Source organism: Xylaria bambusicola, assembly GCF_022495145.1.
Source record: "Xylaria bambusicola strain CBS 139988 unplaced genomic scaffold F5B22scaffold_30, whole genome shotgun sequence".
NCBI lineage: Eukaryota > Fungi > Ascomycota > Sordariomycetes > Xylariales > Xylariaceae > Xylaria > Xylaria bambusicola.
This window is the reverse complement of record NW_025953583.1, coordinates 314,674-333,279: the sequence shown is the minus strand read 5'-3', so window position 1 is coordinate 333,279 and position 18,606 is coordinate 314,674. Positions and strand designations below refer to the sequence as shown.

Here is an 18,606-nt window from a genome sequence, read left to right as displayed (position 1 = left end):
CGCTCATCGCTCCGTCGCCCCCCCCCCCCCCCCAAACCCCCTTCGTTTTTCCTTTGTTCCAGATTCCAAGTCTCCAAGTGTCAGACCCGATGTCACCGTGCGCCTAAGTTCCTCTCGTGATGCCTTCTCGCTCTCTTCCCCGGATCTCCCATCTGTCCAATCTGTCCCATCTGTAGTGCCATACAGTAGCATGGTAGCATGATAGCTTGATAGCATAGTGCATACCTAGCATCCATCTATCCATCTGTCGGTGCTGTGAGGCTGCTCGAATTGAGACTGCAAAGGTTCAATCGCCATCCCATCCCATCTCTTGTGTGTTCCGCTTGGCTGTATGTATGCGTATTGGGAGAGATCAAACACCAAGCCAACCCGGCGCTTCTTCGCCCCGACCCATGCTGTTGCGAGTTGTCGCCGTGCCCTGTCGCCGATCAAGAACCCCCAGAAACACGGTCTGAGGAGATCGAGCATTTGCTCCCGGAGATCCTGTCCAGAAGTCCAGTTTAGTCCAGTCCACGCTGTCACCTTTCCCGGCCGTGCCGTCACGATACCCTCAGATGCGACAATTCATTCCTCTCTTTGACATCGCCATTGTTACCCATAGGTGTCCAGGCCTTCTAGAGACACCAACATTCGAGAGAACTCCGCCCGCCTAAACCCGCGCATACAACGTCCCGCCAGCCCGCCAATCCATTAGCCACTATCCACTATCCACGCTGCATCTGCGTCTGCATCTGCGCCTGTGCCTGCAACCGCTTTCTGCGACCCGCCTCCTCGCGTGGCCGTGACTGCATCTCGTCCTGCCGCTTCGTAGCTATCTAGAAGTTTTGCCAATTCGCCCAACGCTGCCTTATCCTGTGCACCTTGGACGATAGATGAGCATGGCGGTGGTGGCCCTAACTTCTTTTATTGTAAAGGCGTGGATAGCTCTGAGCATCGCATCCCTTGTTTCCTTTGCGTCTGCTGCTGATGACGATGCCTCTACAACGCCCACAGATCTCACAAACTACCTTGCCCAGTGGAAGATGGCCCTTGTCATCGAAACCCCTGAAATCGCCGATAACTCGCCTGGCGGCGTACCATTTGATGTTGTGCCGTTGACCAGCGAAGCTGGGCTTCAGCCAGATGATGTGAAAAAGGTGAGTTATGTGCCGCCTGCAAGTGTTGCATACCGTTTTTTGGTCCGTCCACTACTGTCAAACCGTGGCTAATGATGTGTGACCAGCTACCGGATGTCAAAGGTGACCTCGTCATACTTGACTACTCTAATTTCACCCAAGTCAACTACACGGACAAGGTCGTTTTCCTCTGTTGCGACGGAGCGTCTAATAATGATTCCAATCTGATTTCTCCTGATCGTGTGTTAAATGCAGTTATGAGCAATTCTGCCGCGCCGGCCGCTATTCTACTCTACAGTAAAACGAAACCGATCTGTTTCCTCGGAGGGAGAAACCTGCCATACAGTCGCATTTGGACAATGGCGAGTCAAGACGATGCCGCCAAGGTCCACAGCTTTATCGCAACAACTGATTCGGATACGTGCATGGCCTCAATCATGCGTAGCTCAGTCGCTCCAGACAATCAACAACAGGGCCGACCTGGTAGCACCTCGGCCATCGCTATGAGCATTCTGTATGCTATTACGGGCCTGATAACCCTCCTCTTTTTGTTTATCATTGCCACGGGAGCTGTACGTGCACATCGCAACCCCGAACGCTATGGACCACGACCAAGCGCAAATGGTAGACCCCGTCGGAGTCGTGCCAGAGGCCTTGCTATGGCCATGCTAGAGACTCTGCCCATTGTCAAATTTGGCGAGAACGACCAAAGAAAGCCAGATGAAGAAAATGCGCTTGAGAATGTCAACAGAGTTGAATCACAGACGCCGGATGCTTCGCGAGATGCGACGAATGATACATCAAACAACGCTACTGTACCCGAGTCATCTTCGGAAGCAGCCGACCACGCAGCGTCACAGCGTGAGCAAGAGGGTGCGCCTGCCACAACAGGTTCAACGCAGAACAAAGCAGACAAGGAACCCGAGAACGAAGAGGATCATCTGCAATGCTCGATTTGCACCGAAGACTTTACCAAGGGCGAAGATGTGCGGGTTTTGCCTTGCGACCACAAATTCCACCCCGCTTGTGTAGACCCGTGGCTAGTGAATGTCTCTGGCACATGTCCCTTGTGGTAAGTTGATCGTGATACATCTTAGATCTGATACAGCAGACTAATACTTGATTCATAGTCGTCTGGACTTGCGACCCCCAGAAGATGCTGAGGGCGAAGAGGATGACACCCCTGCGACGCAAGATGCCGCGCCTACAGCCGGTGGTCTTCTAGCCCCTCCACCCGACACTCGCGAAGGCAATGCGCCAGAATCAGCTGCCGCCGCCGATGAAACTCACAGACGACGCCGGTCGCGACTCTTTGACTGGAACCGACTCCGCCACGCATCGGTGGATGAGCGCCTCCAAGCCTTGCGTCAATATAGACAGTCGCAGCAAGCTTCAGATGGTGCTGCAGATGACGAGCGTCGTCACTCTAGACTGACAGACCGGTTGAGAGAGAGACTCCATATCCGGAGCGAGTCTCGAAGCAATGCTACAACCCCTGAACCCCCAGCGGCGCCTGCTTCGACCGTACAAACCTCGCTTCCACCTGCCTCGACTCAACAACATTAAGTTTATTTTCCTACTTAGGCGTGACTCTATCTTCTCTTTAGGCCAAACAAAAGTGGTTCGTAAAATAATCATGCGTGCGGTGGTCACCTGGTATTTGAGTTTGATTGAGCGTTGCGATTAAGGACTCGGTGGTAGAGAACAACATTAACTGCATCGTAAGGCGTTGGGGACACATGATTGATTGATATTATACGTCTTGCGATGAGGGGCATCATAACATAGATTTCCGGGGGGGAGAAGGGGGGGTGGGGGGTTGGTGACTTTACTGATATCCGTTGGGGAGTTGCGACAGTTTCATTTTATAAGGGAGGTTATGAGTATGGGGTATGGGATATGGTACATAGACGAACGCCGGATGCAAAGGAAGAGAATATGCTATCCAGGCTTGTAAACATGAGAAGCACGTATGTATATACAATTCTACGAATTATTTGATTCACTTCATATTGTGATATAACTCATTCGTGACATTGGCTCTCATTTCTATCATCATCCCCTTAGTCATACAAGTCCCATCCATCCATCCATCCACATTAACCTTAAAAATATCGAACCATGCCCGAAACGATGTAACGCTAGGGTGGCATGTAATGTACCGTATATGTATGTTTCGAACTGCCCCCCCCAGCCAGTTGCGGTTCGTCTCCCCCCCTCTCTTGCCTTACATGGCGGCTCTTCGACCACGTGGTTTTTTATCGGGCATGTATATGTATGTTATGTTATGTGTGTGGGTGGTGTGTGTATGTAGGTAGCCGCTTTGGGCGAGGGAATTGCCTCCTTGTATTTTGGCGTCGGGCTTCTGTCAGCATGGGGGGGGCATGCGGGAAGGTTTGGGCTGGGTTCCTGATGGGTTCATGGATTATGTAGGGCTACGGGCTTGGCTTGCGTTATGTGGGGTTGGATCGTGGTGTTGGGTAGGTTTGGTAGGTGTGTGTGTGGTGGTTTCTGGACTGAGATGATGAGGATATAGTACGCTTTTTGTTATGTCTTTCTCTATTGGTGATGTTGTTTTGGACATACGTCTTAACGTGAGAAGGCCTGGGCTGAGCCTGAGATGTGTATCTTGCTTTTTACATGTGTCTATGTGTCTGTGAGTTAGCTGGTGTGTTATTTGCGTATGAAGCTCCTGAGATCGGGAATACTCACGATTTCGTTTAGGAATTGGTAGAGTCGTTTCGAGGCTATTACCAATGACGATTTTTGTACTGGAAAGCGATGAGATCTTTTATGTGCCAGTTATTACTATGCCTCGTATGTCCGTCCCGTATACGTGCCCAAGATGAGAATGCGTTAATGATATATGATTTCAAGGTGTACTAGTACCTTGTTCTCATAGTCAATGATATACACTATGTTGAATGATACCTCCTACTCTCTCCCTCATGCATAACATACTGTAGTACATGATTTCTAATACCGAATTTATTAAAGCGAAGCATCATCTTAGTTTTATTTCGCTTCATATTCATGTATTTTGCTTCATGCTTCTTGCGTTATGTGTACTCCTTCATTCTCATGAGATGGTCACTTCAGCTTCGGGGTCGCAAGTACCTGTGATTGATATACAGTACCTATACATCATATTTACATAGACAAACTGCCCTGAATCAGACGTGATCCTCCTGAAAATAGGCGTGTAGGTTATTTTAAGAGGCAGCCGCGGCCCCCTATGTGACCAAAATCAGTTAGCGACGCATAGACACCGCACACCCTTCAGCACAAGACACTACAAGAGTCAAATCCTGTTTTCCAGCTCTCATATCAACCAATCTCTCTGTAGGTGGTATCCTGCACGAGAGACGCTACAGTATAAGAAACCTCGAGGAACGCGAATTCTTCTATAAGAGATAGACTCAAGTCAGTGAGCGCGTCTTTTTCCGTCACAGAATAGTCGACCGCTTGTCCCTTGGCTACGTATAGCAGGGACTTCTCATCTGAACACCTCCTAGTGGAATAATGGTCTGTCGTATCGCAACTCGCGAGTTCACTAGGGCGGAAGCATATAGACGGAGGACTTGAGAGGGGATGAGAGCTAGCGCTTGGGGATCATGGTGATATATGCGTTAGCTCCAAGGCCAACTATAGCTTCAACCTCTTATCTGAGTTTCTTGAGAATTATCTCAAGTCAAGCTAGCAGGTGACTGTTATCAGAGTATTGGTGTGTTTCTGTACAGTGTGTAGAAGAACGACGACTTACAAGGTCCGAGATAACCAGCAACTAGTGCTGTCCCGTCCCGCCAAAAGCACGTTGAGACACTGATCCCTCACGACAATTGGATCCCGAGTTTGTTCAACTAGGGCGTTGATAAATTTATGTCCTTCGTTAACTCCTTGTTTGTATGACATTTTCAAGGCCACTCCTACCGCCTCGTTAATAAATCCACGACACGTCTTGCAAGCATCGTGGAGCTCCTTATTGTCAAAGATCCAATAAATGTGACATAGCCGGCCACGATGCGATAGAAAGGTGAGCTTGAAGGACAAAAGCTGCAGGTCTATTTCCATTTCCTGTTTGACTGGAATCCGCTCAATCAGTCTCTCTACGCACTCTTGTATCTCGACGAAGTTCTGTGCCCGGTTCGACGCGAATAGGGGTTGGAGTAACTGGCGTGAGTGTTCTAATTCTGCGCCATCTTGTGTGAAGATTCCACTGCCCGACAATGCTCAAAACATAAGTGGACGTACAACCAGATCATACATAGCCTTTTCCATTTTGAAAGATTGGTAATTTACCTCTCATCTTAGGCCTGCATTAGAGAGGACGCATTACCCGCAAAGTTAGTCGACAGCATGGCCTCGATGTTCTGCTGATCGATCGGATTGATTGCCAACACTTCGAACACATTCCGAACAAACGTAGATCCACATTCATCGGTGACTACCAGAAAAAACTCAATTAAGTATGTGAACGTCTCTAGCTACTTTAGGGCTCTGAAGAATATGTCCTACCCTAGTGACCATCTAGCGGAGAGGTTTACATCGTTTCTCGACTGCTTGAATCTGTCCAGTCTGTTCAAGCTCGCGTCAGTGTGCTGAAACTGATCTACTACCATTATTGCGCTTACCTGCCGTCGCTGATACCGTCCCCAGCTGTGCCATACCAGCCATGCTGGCACAACCAACCATATAAAGGAGAGCACCGAGCCCAAAGCCATCGATGTAAGTCCCACATGGTAAGCCAGCAAACATATGTGGAAAGCAGAGGTTTAGTGGCCGATGATTTCCGAAAAGAGTCTATGAGAATGATGAGGTAATGGTAGAGATGAAGGGTCACTTTGACCCGAGTGCTCGAGTCGTACGCGAGGCTCTGACCTGTATACATGGAGATAGATAGATAGAGTACGACCCGGTATAACAGATGTGCTGCATTCTCAGACTAGCAAGGTGGCAAACATCACCAACCCACGCATATATTCATTCCCCTGGCATATGTTACTCGCAGTTACCCGACGCTACCCCCGAAGAACTCATACCAGGAAACAGCAGACTGTATTCACAGCCATGAGGATCAACTCCAATACTAGGAATAATAACCACTAGCCTCTCATGTCAGCTCTATATCTTTCCTCTGCCCCTTACCTTCTCCCCTCACTGGGAGTAAGCGAGTGCTCAGTCACGCTTCATTTCCATACCATACCAACCTCGTAACCGCATATTTCAGATATCCTCTCGCAGAGCACATCAACACAGGCCTCGCAATCTTCCTCCCAAGCGACAGCGTGAAGACAATTGCTCTTATACCAAATATACCAAATCATCCACGACCATCAAGCGGGCCTCGGGCATGATAACGAGCACAATATCATCAAAAACAGCCTTCTCTAACCAACTACCTGCTCTTGCATACTATCTATCCAGCTATCTTCCTCACAGTTAGGAGCCGCTCTGTTTTATCGCTACCTAGATTTCCAACACCATTTATCTCTTCCATGTTCACAATCACCGATAGACAGGGATATTTTAAGAGCGAGTATAAACTCATTTCCCACGTGGCACATGAACCCAAGACAAGACAACCTAATTTCACCCACTGCGGCGCGCACAATGCAGGACACAGTGCCAAGGAACTTTACGTCCTTAATTTACCGATAGCATGGGACAAACATGGATTATACGTCACGTAGGAGGTAAGAAGCATGGAACTTGTCAAGTTCGAGAAGATTTTGAATCTCGTTGGTATTTTCATGGGCTCGTAAATCTATCCTTTGCGCTCCCATCAGGAAAAGCAAGCAGTGTTTTTCCCGTATCCGCCCATGCCTAATGCTTCCTAAAAACACATACACACACGCAATGATTGCCGGGTTCGCACCTGTAAAAACAACTGGGAACGGACACCGGTAAACAAATCCGCAAAGATTGGCTTTGAACAATCATATAAAAAACTATGTACAGACGAAGTAGAAGAGTGGATTTGAACAGAACATTTCCAATCTAAATCAGAGTTCGCTCAATGGCAGTTTCAAAAAAGTGCAACATGCTATCCATATCATCATGACCCAAGACGCGCTTAAGCAACGCCGGCGTAGATCTTTCCAAAGGAGCTGAGCTCAGTGGGCGAGGTGAAGAGCTGGCCCACGGCAGCGAAGAAGTACGAGTACTTCTCGACGAATGAGAATTCCTCGCTCTCGAGAGATTCAACAACAGTGGTCATGAACTCATCGACGCCAGCACCCTCAGCAGCAAACTCAGTGACCCAGACCGGCTTACCGTCACAGGCCTCGTTGACATCCTTGAGGTGCTGAAGGAACAGGCCGGCGCCGTCGGCACCACCGGGACCATACCAGTGAGCAGCGCAGAAGTCAAACGCACACTGACCGTTGCAAGCATTGAAGAATTGCTTGAGCCAGTCGATACCCTGGTTGGCGTTGGCACTGCTGGAAATAGCGGGGGTACTGATGCGAGCCTTTCCAGAGTAGGGGTTCATCCACTGAATGTGACCAGCGGCGGCATCCGCAGGAGACATGTTGGCTTGGCTGGCAATATCGGGCTCGTTGAAACTGAGAAGGGCATCGGCACCCTTGGAGATGGCATCAGCAGCAAATCCGTCCCAGCCGTTGGAGTGGTCGGGAGCTGGAGACCAAAGCATAGGGTAGAAGGTCACTCCCTCGGGAAGGCTAGCAGAGGACGAACCCCAGTTGTAAGCCCAGGAGGCCTGTCCACCTAGAGTAAGGAATTCTTGAACCAGGCTTGCGTCGTTGAAGGCGAGACCACGCTTTCCACCGCTGTGGCTCGTGGGAGCAGGTGCAGCACTGGAGGAAGAGGTAGGAGTAAATACAGCAGATGTGGTAGGAATGATAGTAGGCTCCTCAATCACTGAAGTGACCTCAACTGGAGGGCTAACAATGGGGGTTTCAATAGGAGTTTCCTGGGCAACGCTAGTAGTTGCGGGTCTTGTGACAGTGGCCAATGTAGTTGGGGTCACAATTGGGACCTCAACAGACGGGGTAGACTCAGGGATAACTACCGAAGTTGAGGTCTCCGACTGCACACTTGAGTGCTGCTTGGTGTGGTGATGAGGCCGACGGACCCTAGTTGTGGTTGTGACGGCAACTGGGGTGGAGGAAGGGGTGACAGCAGCAGCGGTGGGCTCCTCACCCTCGGTGACAGTGACAACAACGTAGTCGGTGACAACAACAGTCTCGGTAGCGGCCCAAACAATTTCCCGCTTGTCAGCATGAGCATGCTGGTGCCCGTGACCAGCAGCGACCTCCTTCACGGCAACGGCGGCGCAAAGGGCCATCAAGCTCGTTTTCGAATACATGGTTAATGATAGTGATACTGGATCGTGATGGTTGAAGGTGGTTGAGGTGGATGTACAGTGATCCTTGGTTTGATTTGTTCGTCTTTCCTGAAGGTGAAAATGAATGTTGCGGTGCCAGCAGTTCGCAATGAATGTCGAGACGTATCTATCAGAGATATGATATCGTCAGGTAAGAAGGAATGGAAGAGGTCCAAAAAGGGAGTCAGTCTCTGCAGCCAACGCTCTGCGTGGTTCAATAGCGGCGCAACTTAAGTCTATCAAAGACGGTGGGGGAGCAATATGCGTTGTCGACGAGGGAAATTGTCGAGTGGCACACTTGAACTTCGCTTGAGTGGCTTCTTTATGTGCTGTCTATGTTATTTGGGTCTGAAAAGACTGTCGAGATTGCGAATAACACGGCAGAACAAGTTACAAAGAACGTGAAGGTGGACGTCTGGCGACCTGGATGGAGAAAGGAATGTGGATGGAAAGAAACCAAAACCCGGATGGCGGTAGGGAACCGAAAGGGAGGAGAGAATGTACGACGATGGAGGTCGGACGGAACCAACATATAAAAAGGAACGAAATATGAAGGGTGAAGGGTCAAAGGTGAGGAGGAGGGGGGCAGGGGTGCGATGTGTGCTTCAAGGTGGGTGTGGGTTCATTGTGTGCGTGTACAGGTACCTTACATGTAAGTGAGCCAGCCACTGGACCAACCACTAACCAACCACTAAGAGAGGTCGGTAACGCTCTGTCGCTGTTGGTTGTTGGTTGCGCTGTGGTGTGGTGAGGAGGCACTGAAGAGGCACTGAGGAGGCGAGAGGGTAGCATTGTGGGGCCGCCAGGGGTGGAGCTGACGAGACGGATCTGAGCAAATAGATGGGGTGGATACCTATCACCATACGCTACGCTACTAGGTACACGTACCTGGATACGGTGCTGATAACTGTAGGGATTGCCAAGGGGATATTATTGATGTTGTTGAGTAGAAGTTCTAGTTACTGAAGGAATCCACTGTGAGGGGTAATATAGCCACTCCCACCGTACCTGCCATCAGTGCGCTAAACAAGGCCGAAAATAGGGAAGATGCAGGTACACAACACCCATTGTGACCATGGACCTTGCAACAACAACGAACAACATGACCCTGCGCTGGGGCCACGGTTGGACAAGCAGGTTTCTCGATTGATCATACCCAGCATGATACAATGTTAGAATTCTCTGTATAATAGGTGTCTACTAACAGAAGAGTGTACTGTAGGTAGTACAGCGTATGTATGTACATGTATCTATCTGTACATACGATAGTAGGTAGGCCCCGAATGTCGGGAGGATCGTCGAATTAGCGTTAGCCACAGGGGCAGCAGATGTGTCCCATCACCGCGCGCCAGTTGTTACTTGAAGTCTGCCGAGTCTGCTTGTAAGTAGGCTCGGTACAGACCAGCTCGTTCGTCAGCTCCAAGTTCCGCTAAGTAAAAGGAAGCGCGGCGGATTGGCGGATAGTGGACCAGCGGGCTAAAAGTGCTAAGAGCGCTGGCCCAAGTGGCTGGATGCAGAGCTTAGCCGTCTAGACTATACTGGGTTAGGTAGCTACCAGGAGTCCTGAAACACCGTCAATCCTGATTCCTCGTTGGCTGGATTACTTGCTCTCTCTGCAGGGGTTCGAAGTTCGTGGTTAGTGGTTAGTGTAAGTAGGTACACTACAACTACAAAAATAACGAGAGAAAAAAATTGGTAGTGAAAAAACTAAAAACTCCGTCGGATTCTAGGCTGTTCCTCAGGGCTGATGATGGCTGGGATTTTCGGCGGATTGACAGTGCCAATCTACTGAACGGGAATAGAATCTGCTATCCAAGAACGGGCCATTCACCCGCCATCAACCTCCAACACCGATCTTGCCCATCAATTTATCCCAACATCGTAATAATCAGCGTCGCCCAGACGATGCCACGATGCCCACAGAGCCGCACAAGGACAATAATGCCCCGCGGTAGCAATAGGTAGTGCAGAGGTAGTGCACCAGCAGCGAGGACTTGGAAGACCTTGTTCCTGCTATTGGCGATGGTGGTGGTGGTGGTGGTGGCAGAGGTTACGAGTGATGTGATCACTGTCGTAAGTGCACACTACCTCTACCTGCGCGGAGGCTGATCTCCTTTTCCTTCTCGCTCACCTGTAAGCTTACTTACAGCAGAGTAGAGTGCTAACATGGAGTCCCGGTCACAGTACATAGTACGTAACCTCCACCCAGCCCACCCAGCCGCGGCGACATCCAGCGGCGCATCGCTCTTCAGTCATCTTTTACTGTCGGGCAGAGGTCGGGTGCTGTGGTGCGGTGCAGGTATTCCCACTCTTCTCGGCCAATCGCTCAGTAAGCTGCAAAGTGGACTGGCGCTCGCGTGTACTTACTAGGCCCCCTTGTGCCTGGCTCTCGTGTCCAATCCTGTTCGTTCGTGACAGTTCGTATGCAGGTACACTCAGGTTTTTTACAAGGACGGACCCAGACACACCAGCCAGGACTTTGAGCTGCTGCAAGGAACGCGCGGACATGGAGTCGAAACAGACGAATCGGACGAACTGTGTGGAGATGTCAGCAGCAAGTAATCCTTTCTCTCTCTCTCTCTAAAAAAAAAAAAGGGAAGCTCCAGTGTCGGCCAGTTTAACACACACCATTGTAGGTACCTGGTAAATCCTGTACGTCTATTTTCGTGGCGCCAACCACTTCAGCGACAACCTCAGCTTCCCAGTGCGGCAGGTAATAAGACAAAAAGTTAATAAAAAGGGCGCCGCCTCCATCTGTTCCTCTTGATTGAATCCAGCCATCCATCTTCCAGCCATGTTTAAGGCCAAGCTAGACATGATCATGATACCCTCTTTAGAGTCGTCATATGGGGCGATTCACCCGCCATCTTGTCGGCCGTCACGAAAATCCAGTTTACGTAGCGAGAAGTTGTACACGTGTATACTTGCCGGCAGGCAGGTATCTCCAAATCCCGCGCCGAGATGGGAGGCGAAAACAAGCTCCATGTACAGAGATCACTGTGCTACAACCTTGACTGTGGAAATTGGCTGCATTTGTCAGATCAATTTCGGCTGTCAAAAAGATATGATCGCCCAACACGAGTCATAAACCAGATAGCACCTTGGTCTCGAAGGCGGGTGCACAGGATGCAAAGAAAAAGCCTCTCGCCTCTCGCCTCTCGCACGCTATCTGCTGATAGATCAAAACCAGTTGTGCATCGCCAGAAACCGGCGTGCACTACTTACCGCGTAGTTCCCGTAGGTAGTGTAAGATACTCCACAAGGAGGCAGTCTAGGTGGCCTCTGGGGAGCTGACGGCGATGCGCTTGACGGTCGATCAATCCGATCGATCAATAAGCTTTGCTGGTCACAGCTGTTGCGAAGACTTGTGGCTTGACTGGGTGTTTCAACTTGCGTAGCCGAATGGCGACGGCACTTGATTCGGCCCACGTGGGTTACTGGTACAGGCCGGTCACGCTTTACTCAGTATGCGTAAGCTGCCTTGGCCCTGTGTACACGTAAGTAAGTAATTCCTTTGGTATGTGTGCTGTATGTAGCCTGTAGTGTGAAGTGTTTCCTGGCCTCGCTGGCGTACGGTATACTACGTAAGACACCACTAGCACTCGTGGAAATACCTTCGGACATTCGGACGTGAGCGTGGGCAGCATCTCAACAGTTGGCAGGTTTTCAGCCCAGGGACTTTCGACTTAGGGCTGTTGTCACGCTTACGAAGTACATACAGCTGACTTATACCTACATGTAGGTCTACAGTGCTGTGGTAGAGTAGGTAAGTAAACGTATGTTCGATAGGTACGCACCCGAAAAGAAGTAAAAATTCATACCTGCTCTGTGCGCTACAATAGCAAACTGCTGTTGGGAAAGGGTTTCCTCAGTCTGTAGCAACAGCAAATTTAATCATGATGAAACACAAACGAGATTATCTCTCGCCCATCCTATCACATCTCGCGAAAGCATGTGTACAGTCCTACCACGCAGCCAGGTCTAATATCGGACATATCATTCATTACCTATCTACACTGAAAGCAACATGAAGTTTGCCCAACAAGCCACTCCTCATCTTCGAGGATTGTGTTTCCCCAAAATGAGGTGATCCTGGGGTCTTTTGCTCGCCGTCTCACCTTCCAAGGAAACCGGGGAATGTATCTCTCGGGGTAATGGTGCTGTGTCTGTCTGTCTGTCTGACGTTGGCCTGAAGAGCTTTGTGCCACCAACCCAGCCCAGACCACTGCTACCATATCTTACCTGCACCACCTCCCTTACCAAGTGGCATTGCCATCTTTGACACTCGTGGCAAGTTGTGTTATACCTATTGTGTTGTATGTACGTACTGTATATTCATGATGCGCGGTTACTTTGATTGTCCCATCCTCGACATCCCTGTATCCGTCAGTCTTCGGGTTCTTGCATGAGCGGCCACTACTGCTCGAGACTTTTTTTTTCTCTCTGGGGTCGACGTATGCTAGTATATATATGCATACTTACAAACTAGCTAGCTGCGTGCTTTGACGAAAAGCGTAATGTGTGAGTTGCCCGGACGCGCATTCTGAAACTTACCTACCTAACTATGCACATGCTTACCCAATGACAGCAGCTATAATATAAAGGTTATCGGAACTGAGCCGATGTATATATTCCGTGGAAGCCTGCCGACGAGTCTTATGTGCGATTGGTTGGCTTGAGTTACAGTGTACTCACATATTACTGTCCCTGCAAATCAATTCGAACACGTCAAGGCAACCTGCAATTTTCTTAGTCTATGTATCGAACCTCTCGGCTGATGTGTTGAGCCGTCCTTTGTTGGGGTTGCGATTCAAGACGTCCACATCTCTATGATCACAGGCAATCGCTCACGATGTTGCCGGATGCCGGAGTATACTACAAGCTAGACCCTGTCGGGGAATGCTTGGGTCTAACCAATGCTCTCGGTGTCCTGTTTAAGACTCTGGCAGTTAGGCAGACACTTAGCAAATGCGAGCAATGAGAACAAGAAGAAGCTTACTGTTTCCCCTCATTTCGTGAGCCTTTCAGGTTTGGGCTGGTTAATCAAGTCACCTATTATCTCATTAATTAACCAGGTTCTTAGGGGACCCTGTCTTTGGGGCGCAGCGCACAGCTCAACATACAGTAGCAACGATTGTTCAATCGCGATGCAACAAGGCTTAGGAATTCTGGCTCAGAGTACGACCTGCCTCTGAACAAATGGTCAGAGGTGCCGATAAAGTATGGCGGGCAGTACCGAAGTGTGCATATCAATGGAAAGGCCTGTACTAGCGCGACGCGATTGATGCCCGTCATCGACCCTCATCTCTTGTCGTGCCTTACAGATATAGACAATATCTTCGGTGCTATTGAGATCTCCATAAGACTATGTTGGATAGTGATTCGAGGGCCCTTATCAAATACCTAGTAGTGGCCTTTGGCTTTGCGCGATCTGACTCATCCATCGAAAGTCAAGGTTGCAATATCGCCAAGACTTGCATGTATGGTGTTTGCTGGGGTCTTGTGCAGGGTGACGATGATGTTGATGATCATTCACAACTAAGACATTGGACCAACCCAGCCTCGAAGGTGGTTGAGCAAGCCAATGACGGGTTGCGTGTTCAGCCCTAGAAGTGCTCTTTCGGGAGCACTGCCCCGACTAGACACGTGATTGACTCAGATAGTCCTTGATATTGCTTGGCATCAGAGCGCTCCATTCCTTCTAGAAGTTAATCAAAGATCTTTTGGGACTTATGAGGAATAATATCGAAGGGGGCTCCTCCCAAGTCTCCTCATCCTCCGTGGTATCTCTTAAAACACGCTCGTTGCCTTCAGTTTAGCAAAAAGCGTATGCTTCGACACCCGTCATGGACCCCTTAGATTTCAGCCAGTCTACAAGCTTACCCCTCCTAACCTTGGGGAGCAACAACACCGAATTCGACTATGCTGCTTACTTACAAGATGACGATCTCGATTACCTGGGGGATACCGGCTCTTCGGGGTCGGCATCAGTAATGAATGATGTTACCTCTGCTGGCGTTTCACCACCTACTTCTTCCGCAGTTGTTAGAAGCAATTCCAACCAAAAGCCAAGGTTGGAGAGAAGAGGCCACACTAAGAGCCGTCGTGGGTGTTACAATTGCAAGAGGCGTAGAATCAAGGTACTTCTCCTGCGCTGCTGTTCACATCGACCCTGACTCATACTGGCTCCGATAGTGTCAAGAAACCCGGCCGTCGTGCGGGCACTGCGTTAAGACAGGTCTCAAATGCGAGTACCCGGTCGTGCCCCAGATCACTCATCAAGTGAGTCTCGGATGCTGAGACCCGAACAACTCGATATTGACTATATGCAGCCGCAACATCAGATCCCCCTCTTTAGCCTTCAAGATATGCGCTTCTTCCAGCATTTTCTCCTAACTTGCTCTCCGCATCACCCGTTGGGCAACGAGTCGATTTGGACACATGAAGTGCCATGCTTGTCTCAGAACGTAGGTTGCTTCAGCCATAAGACTTCAAAGTACTAACCAGTCTTCCAGCACGAATATCTTAGTACGTGTCTAGCCTCCTCGTCTTAGCCCCTGCTGGCTATACGCTTCTTGAATCAATAGCAACCCCTATGTCAACTAGATGAGACGAAGCAAGTCCGACTAACTATCGTGGTCGTAGTGCATGCTATCCTAGGTCTTGCAGCTTCCGACTTGATGATTCATGATCCGAGTCTCGTCACTTTCGCTATGGCACACCGATTAAAGGCGATAAAGGCTATCAAGAAAACGTTAACTGACGTCCCTAAAACGAACACCTTCGAGGAAGGCAACGCACTCCTTGCAACATGCTACGCCCTCACTTTCCAATCAGTCATGCTCGACGATGGCATGGCAGAATTCATGACCTTCTGCCGAGGCATCATCATCGTCGCGATTCAGATGTACTGCAAGGGAGCCAAATTCATATTTTCCAACTTCCTTGGCGACGACCAGATGGAGATTCTACAGCCTTTGATGGAGGCTATCCCGCCGATTCGTACAGAGTGGACTGATATGGCCGTGGCAAACATCGCTGCCCTTCAACCACTCTGCCAGCAACAAGTCGAAATTGATTACCACCAGCTGCTCACCGAAATTGCGGAAGCTCTATATACCTCTTCGTTCGAAGGTAAGTCTTTATCTAGTGGCGGTTTTTCTAGGCTCAATTCTGATGCGATAAACTAGCATATCAAAAGCTCTGCAAACACTAGTAAGTATACACATGTTCACTATCTAGTATCTACTTTATCAGGTTCATTCGGTTTGAAGAGGGTTCTGTGTCTTCAATTCAGATCAAATCCGCGCGCAGCGGGACTATATGCTAACATCTGAATTAGTGGCTGGTGGATGCAAATCTCGCATGAGAACTTCCAGTCCCTCATTGATGGCGGGAACCAAGTGTGTCTACTGCTCGCTTCACACTGGATTGCCCTGAAACAAATCATGGCCACAATCACTGGGGCCGAGCACTACAGCCAGCGGGAGAAACCTGGCCGAAAGGACGGTGATATGGACCTGGGTATGGTCAGGTGGCTAAAGCACATCAATCGACACATTGATGCCGACCACCAGCAGTACAACCAGTGGCCCCTCTGGGTTGAGGCGCAGCTGGATATAAATCTCGGTTACTTTGGCAAGGAGTTGTTGCGTCATTGAAGAGATATACCTTGTGACAATTGCTTATCATACCTATGGGCGCATGAGCTAGGTGCTCTTTAATTTCTAATTACTATTGATACCATATTATTGCGCGCGGAGTACTTCATCTTCACTCCAAATTTACACTACATATCAACCTCAATCTTCAAGAAGCAAAATCGCAACTTGCATTCGCATCTCCATATGGCTAGATGATTACGATCTGATGGGATGCTCAGAAGAGAGACAGCTCCATCTAGCATGCTGTCTTGGCCGTAACACATCAACAATAACTGCGCACTCCACATGATGGACCATGAGTCAAACGGCGAGCAACCTCGTTGTTCAAAAAGAAATTCGCGTTGGGAGCCCATCCCAAGACTGATTCAACCCAACCGAAAGGGGCTTACACCGCCACATTAGCGCCAATTAGCCCCCTTGGTGGTGAGAGATGACTGGGGGGCTTATGCACTTCGTCATGCACCTCGTTTTCGTCGTATTTCGCGTGCGGCGGCAGCAGGTTCTACCTACAAGCCTAATATTTCTAGTGGTTTGCGCCTAGCAGAGACAAAGAAAACAAGAACACCCCCCCAGGTCCTGTCACTGTCGATCCCGCGGACCACGCCACCGTCCGGCGCCCTGTCTTAGTCAAGTTTCGTCTTAGTGGTAAGGCTGATTTGTCTAGTTACTGGTGCCGCGGCCAATCACATGTCTTGCGATGGGCGGTCATTATATTATCGCGATATTATATTCGAACGATTAGGTAAGTGTTCGTGAGGACAAAGCGAGTACAAGTGATCGATAAATGTTAAGCCACTGCTCCGCCTCCTCGACTATGGCTCGTTGAGTTTGGTATATATGGGCTATATTGCTCGCGTGTCACCGTCGTAACTACGGATATGCTTTTCGCATTCCCCGTATTCTGGTATCTCTTGGCATGGTGGCTTGACGATCTCATGCTGAAAGACTTCATGGCAAGCATGGACTAGCTTAAAGGTTAGATATATAGACAGACTTGCGGCTCGCGATGGGTTCTAGATAGGTAGTCGTCGATCAACATATAGAAAAGGGAATACAGTCTATTATTACCTTGACAAACTCGCCTCGCAACAAGATCTCTTTGTTACCTTCTTACCTGACTACATCCCGAGATTTCAGAAACACAAGAAAGATGGCATCACAAGCAGCAGCACCACCCTACCACATCCACGCCAACCGCTCAGAAACATCCCTAAGAGCGCCAATACTGCCTCCGTACTCCGAGCACGCAGGTAAAAATTCACCGTACGACGACATCGAGCTCGCAAGCCTATCCGCCTCAACATCAGCCTCATCGCACGCCCCAGAGACCTCAACCATAGCAGGCCCATCCTCCTCTTCTCCCCCGATTTTCACCCCAACAAAACAACTCCAGATCCAAACCCAAGGGAAAAACCTCCTCTCTTTCCCAACACCCACCCGCCCAGACCCAATCCCAATCTTCACACTCACGCCCTCAGGACACCTCGACCGCCCACTCTACCTCTCCGTGCGCCCCAACCACCGCTCCGGATCCAGCTTTCTAACGTACGGCGACGACGAGACGCAATCGCCTCTAACAACAACAACCTACCGCTTCGGATTCGGGCCTAGCCGACGTCCCGTCGTAGTCCTGGGAGATCCGACGCGGAATCCTCCTCTATCACGTTCCCACAGCGACTCTCTCTCAGACGACCAAAGTCACGAAGAAGACAGTAACGCCGATGCCGCAGAACCCCAAGGCTTCGAGATCGCGGGCAAGAACCTCTTCACCCGCGCGATCCGCTTCGCGGTGCCCGGTCTAGGCACGTTCGGCTGGCGCTACGGCAACGCCGAGGAGCGCGCCAGTTACGCGGCTGACAGTCTGCTTATCTGCGAGCTGTACACACCTTCCCCCTCCAACTCCATCGCAAAAAAAGAAAAAGAAAACACCAAGACCGGCACCCGCATCGCGCAGCTCGTGCGCAACGAGACCTACCGCAGTCCGGGCTCCAGCCGCTCGTCCGCGGGCAACGGGGGCAGGCTGATGCTCGATCTGTCGCCGTTCGAGGAGAAGAGGCGCGAGCGCGTCGAGTGGCTCGTCGTGACTACTGCGGTTTCCGTGCTCAAGCGCGAGGTCGATAGACGGCGGGCGCAGCAGATTGCTACTATTGGGGCTATTGTCAGCTAATTGATATGTGAATTAATTTGGAAGAGAGGATGGGATGGTAATGGGGTTGTTAATGATTGTCTTGAGCTTTTTTTTCTTTTCTTTCCCTTTGGTAGATGGCTACCTGAGTTCTTGATATAATAGACTGTTGCCAGCGATAAGCCTGTAGACATGGGCATTTGATATATGACTAGTGACTGACTGGTGTTTAAGTCCGATAGTATCTAGTGATTATGTTCCGTAGCTTACCCCTTATCAAGAGATCAGCGCGAAGTTGGCTTATACCAGTAGCAATTATCACTTGACGTACTCGAATGATACCCCCAGATATAAACA

The 18,606-nt window shown here is 49.8% G+C and overlaps 4 protein-coding genes across 4 annotated transcripts; 3 read left to right on the top strand and 1 right to left on the bottom strand.

The window, feature by feature from the left end:
• Nucleotides 1-878: 878 nt before the first annotated feature.
• F5B22DRAFT_647989 (uncharacterized protein) lies at nt 879-2,681 on the top strand (the record flags this gene model as incomplete). The annotated part of the gene is made up of 3 exons (XM_047978963.1): nt 879-1,136; nt 1,223-2,187; nt 2,246-2,681. The coding sequence occupies 3 exons, from the start codon at nt 879-881 to the stop codon at nt 2,679-2,681; spliced, it is 1,659 nt and encodes a 552-aa protein (XP_047829464.1).
• A 4,151-nt stretch (nt 2,682-6,832) lies between these two features.
• Nucleotides 6,833-9,065, bottom strand: F5B22DRAFT_612552 (glycosyl hydrolase catalytic core-domain-containing protein). The gene has a single exon (XM_047975350.1). It carries the CDS (start codon nt 8,440-8,442, stop codon nt 7,189-7,191), a length of 1,254 nt encoding a protein of 417 aa, XP_047829463.1. The 5' UTR covers nt 8,443-9,065; the 3' UTR covers nt 6,833-7,188.
• Nucleotides 9,066-14,188: 5,123 nt separating this feature from the next.
• Nucleotides 14,189-16,516, top strand: F5B22DRAFT_276875 (C6 zinc finger protein). Its single transcript, XM_047970255.1, has 7 exons — nt 14,189-14,600; nt 14,656-14,742; nt 14,793-14,927; nt 14,976-14,988; nt 15,106-15,594; nt 15,651-15,675; nt 15,803-16,516. The coding sequence occupies exons 1-7, from the start codon at nt 14,307-14,309 to the stop codon at nt 16,119-16,121; spliced, it is 1,362 nt and encodes a 453-aa protein (XP_047829462.1). The 5' UTR covers nt 14,189-14,306; the 3' UTR covers nt 16,122-16,516.
• A 663-nt stretch (nt 16,517-17,179) lies between these two features.
• Nucleotides 17,180-18,586, top strand: F5B22DRAFT_276857 (uncharacterized protein). Its single transcript, XM_047970254.1, has one exon. It carries the CDS (start codon nt 17,275-17,277, stop codon nt 18,289-18,291), a length of 1,017 nt encoding a protein of 338 aa, XP_047829461.1. The 5' UTR covers nt 17,180-17,274; the 3' UTR covers nt 18,292-18,586.
• Nucleotides 18,587-18,606: the final 20 nt, after the last annotated feature.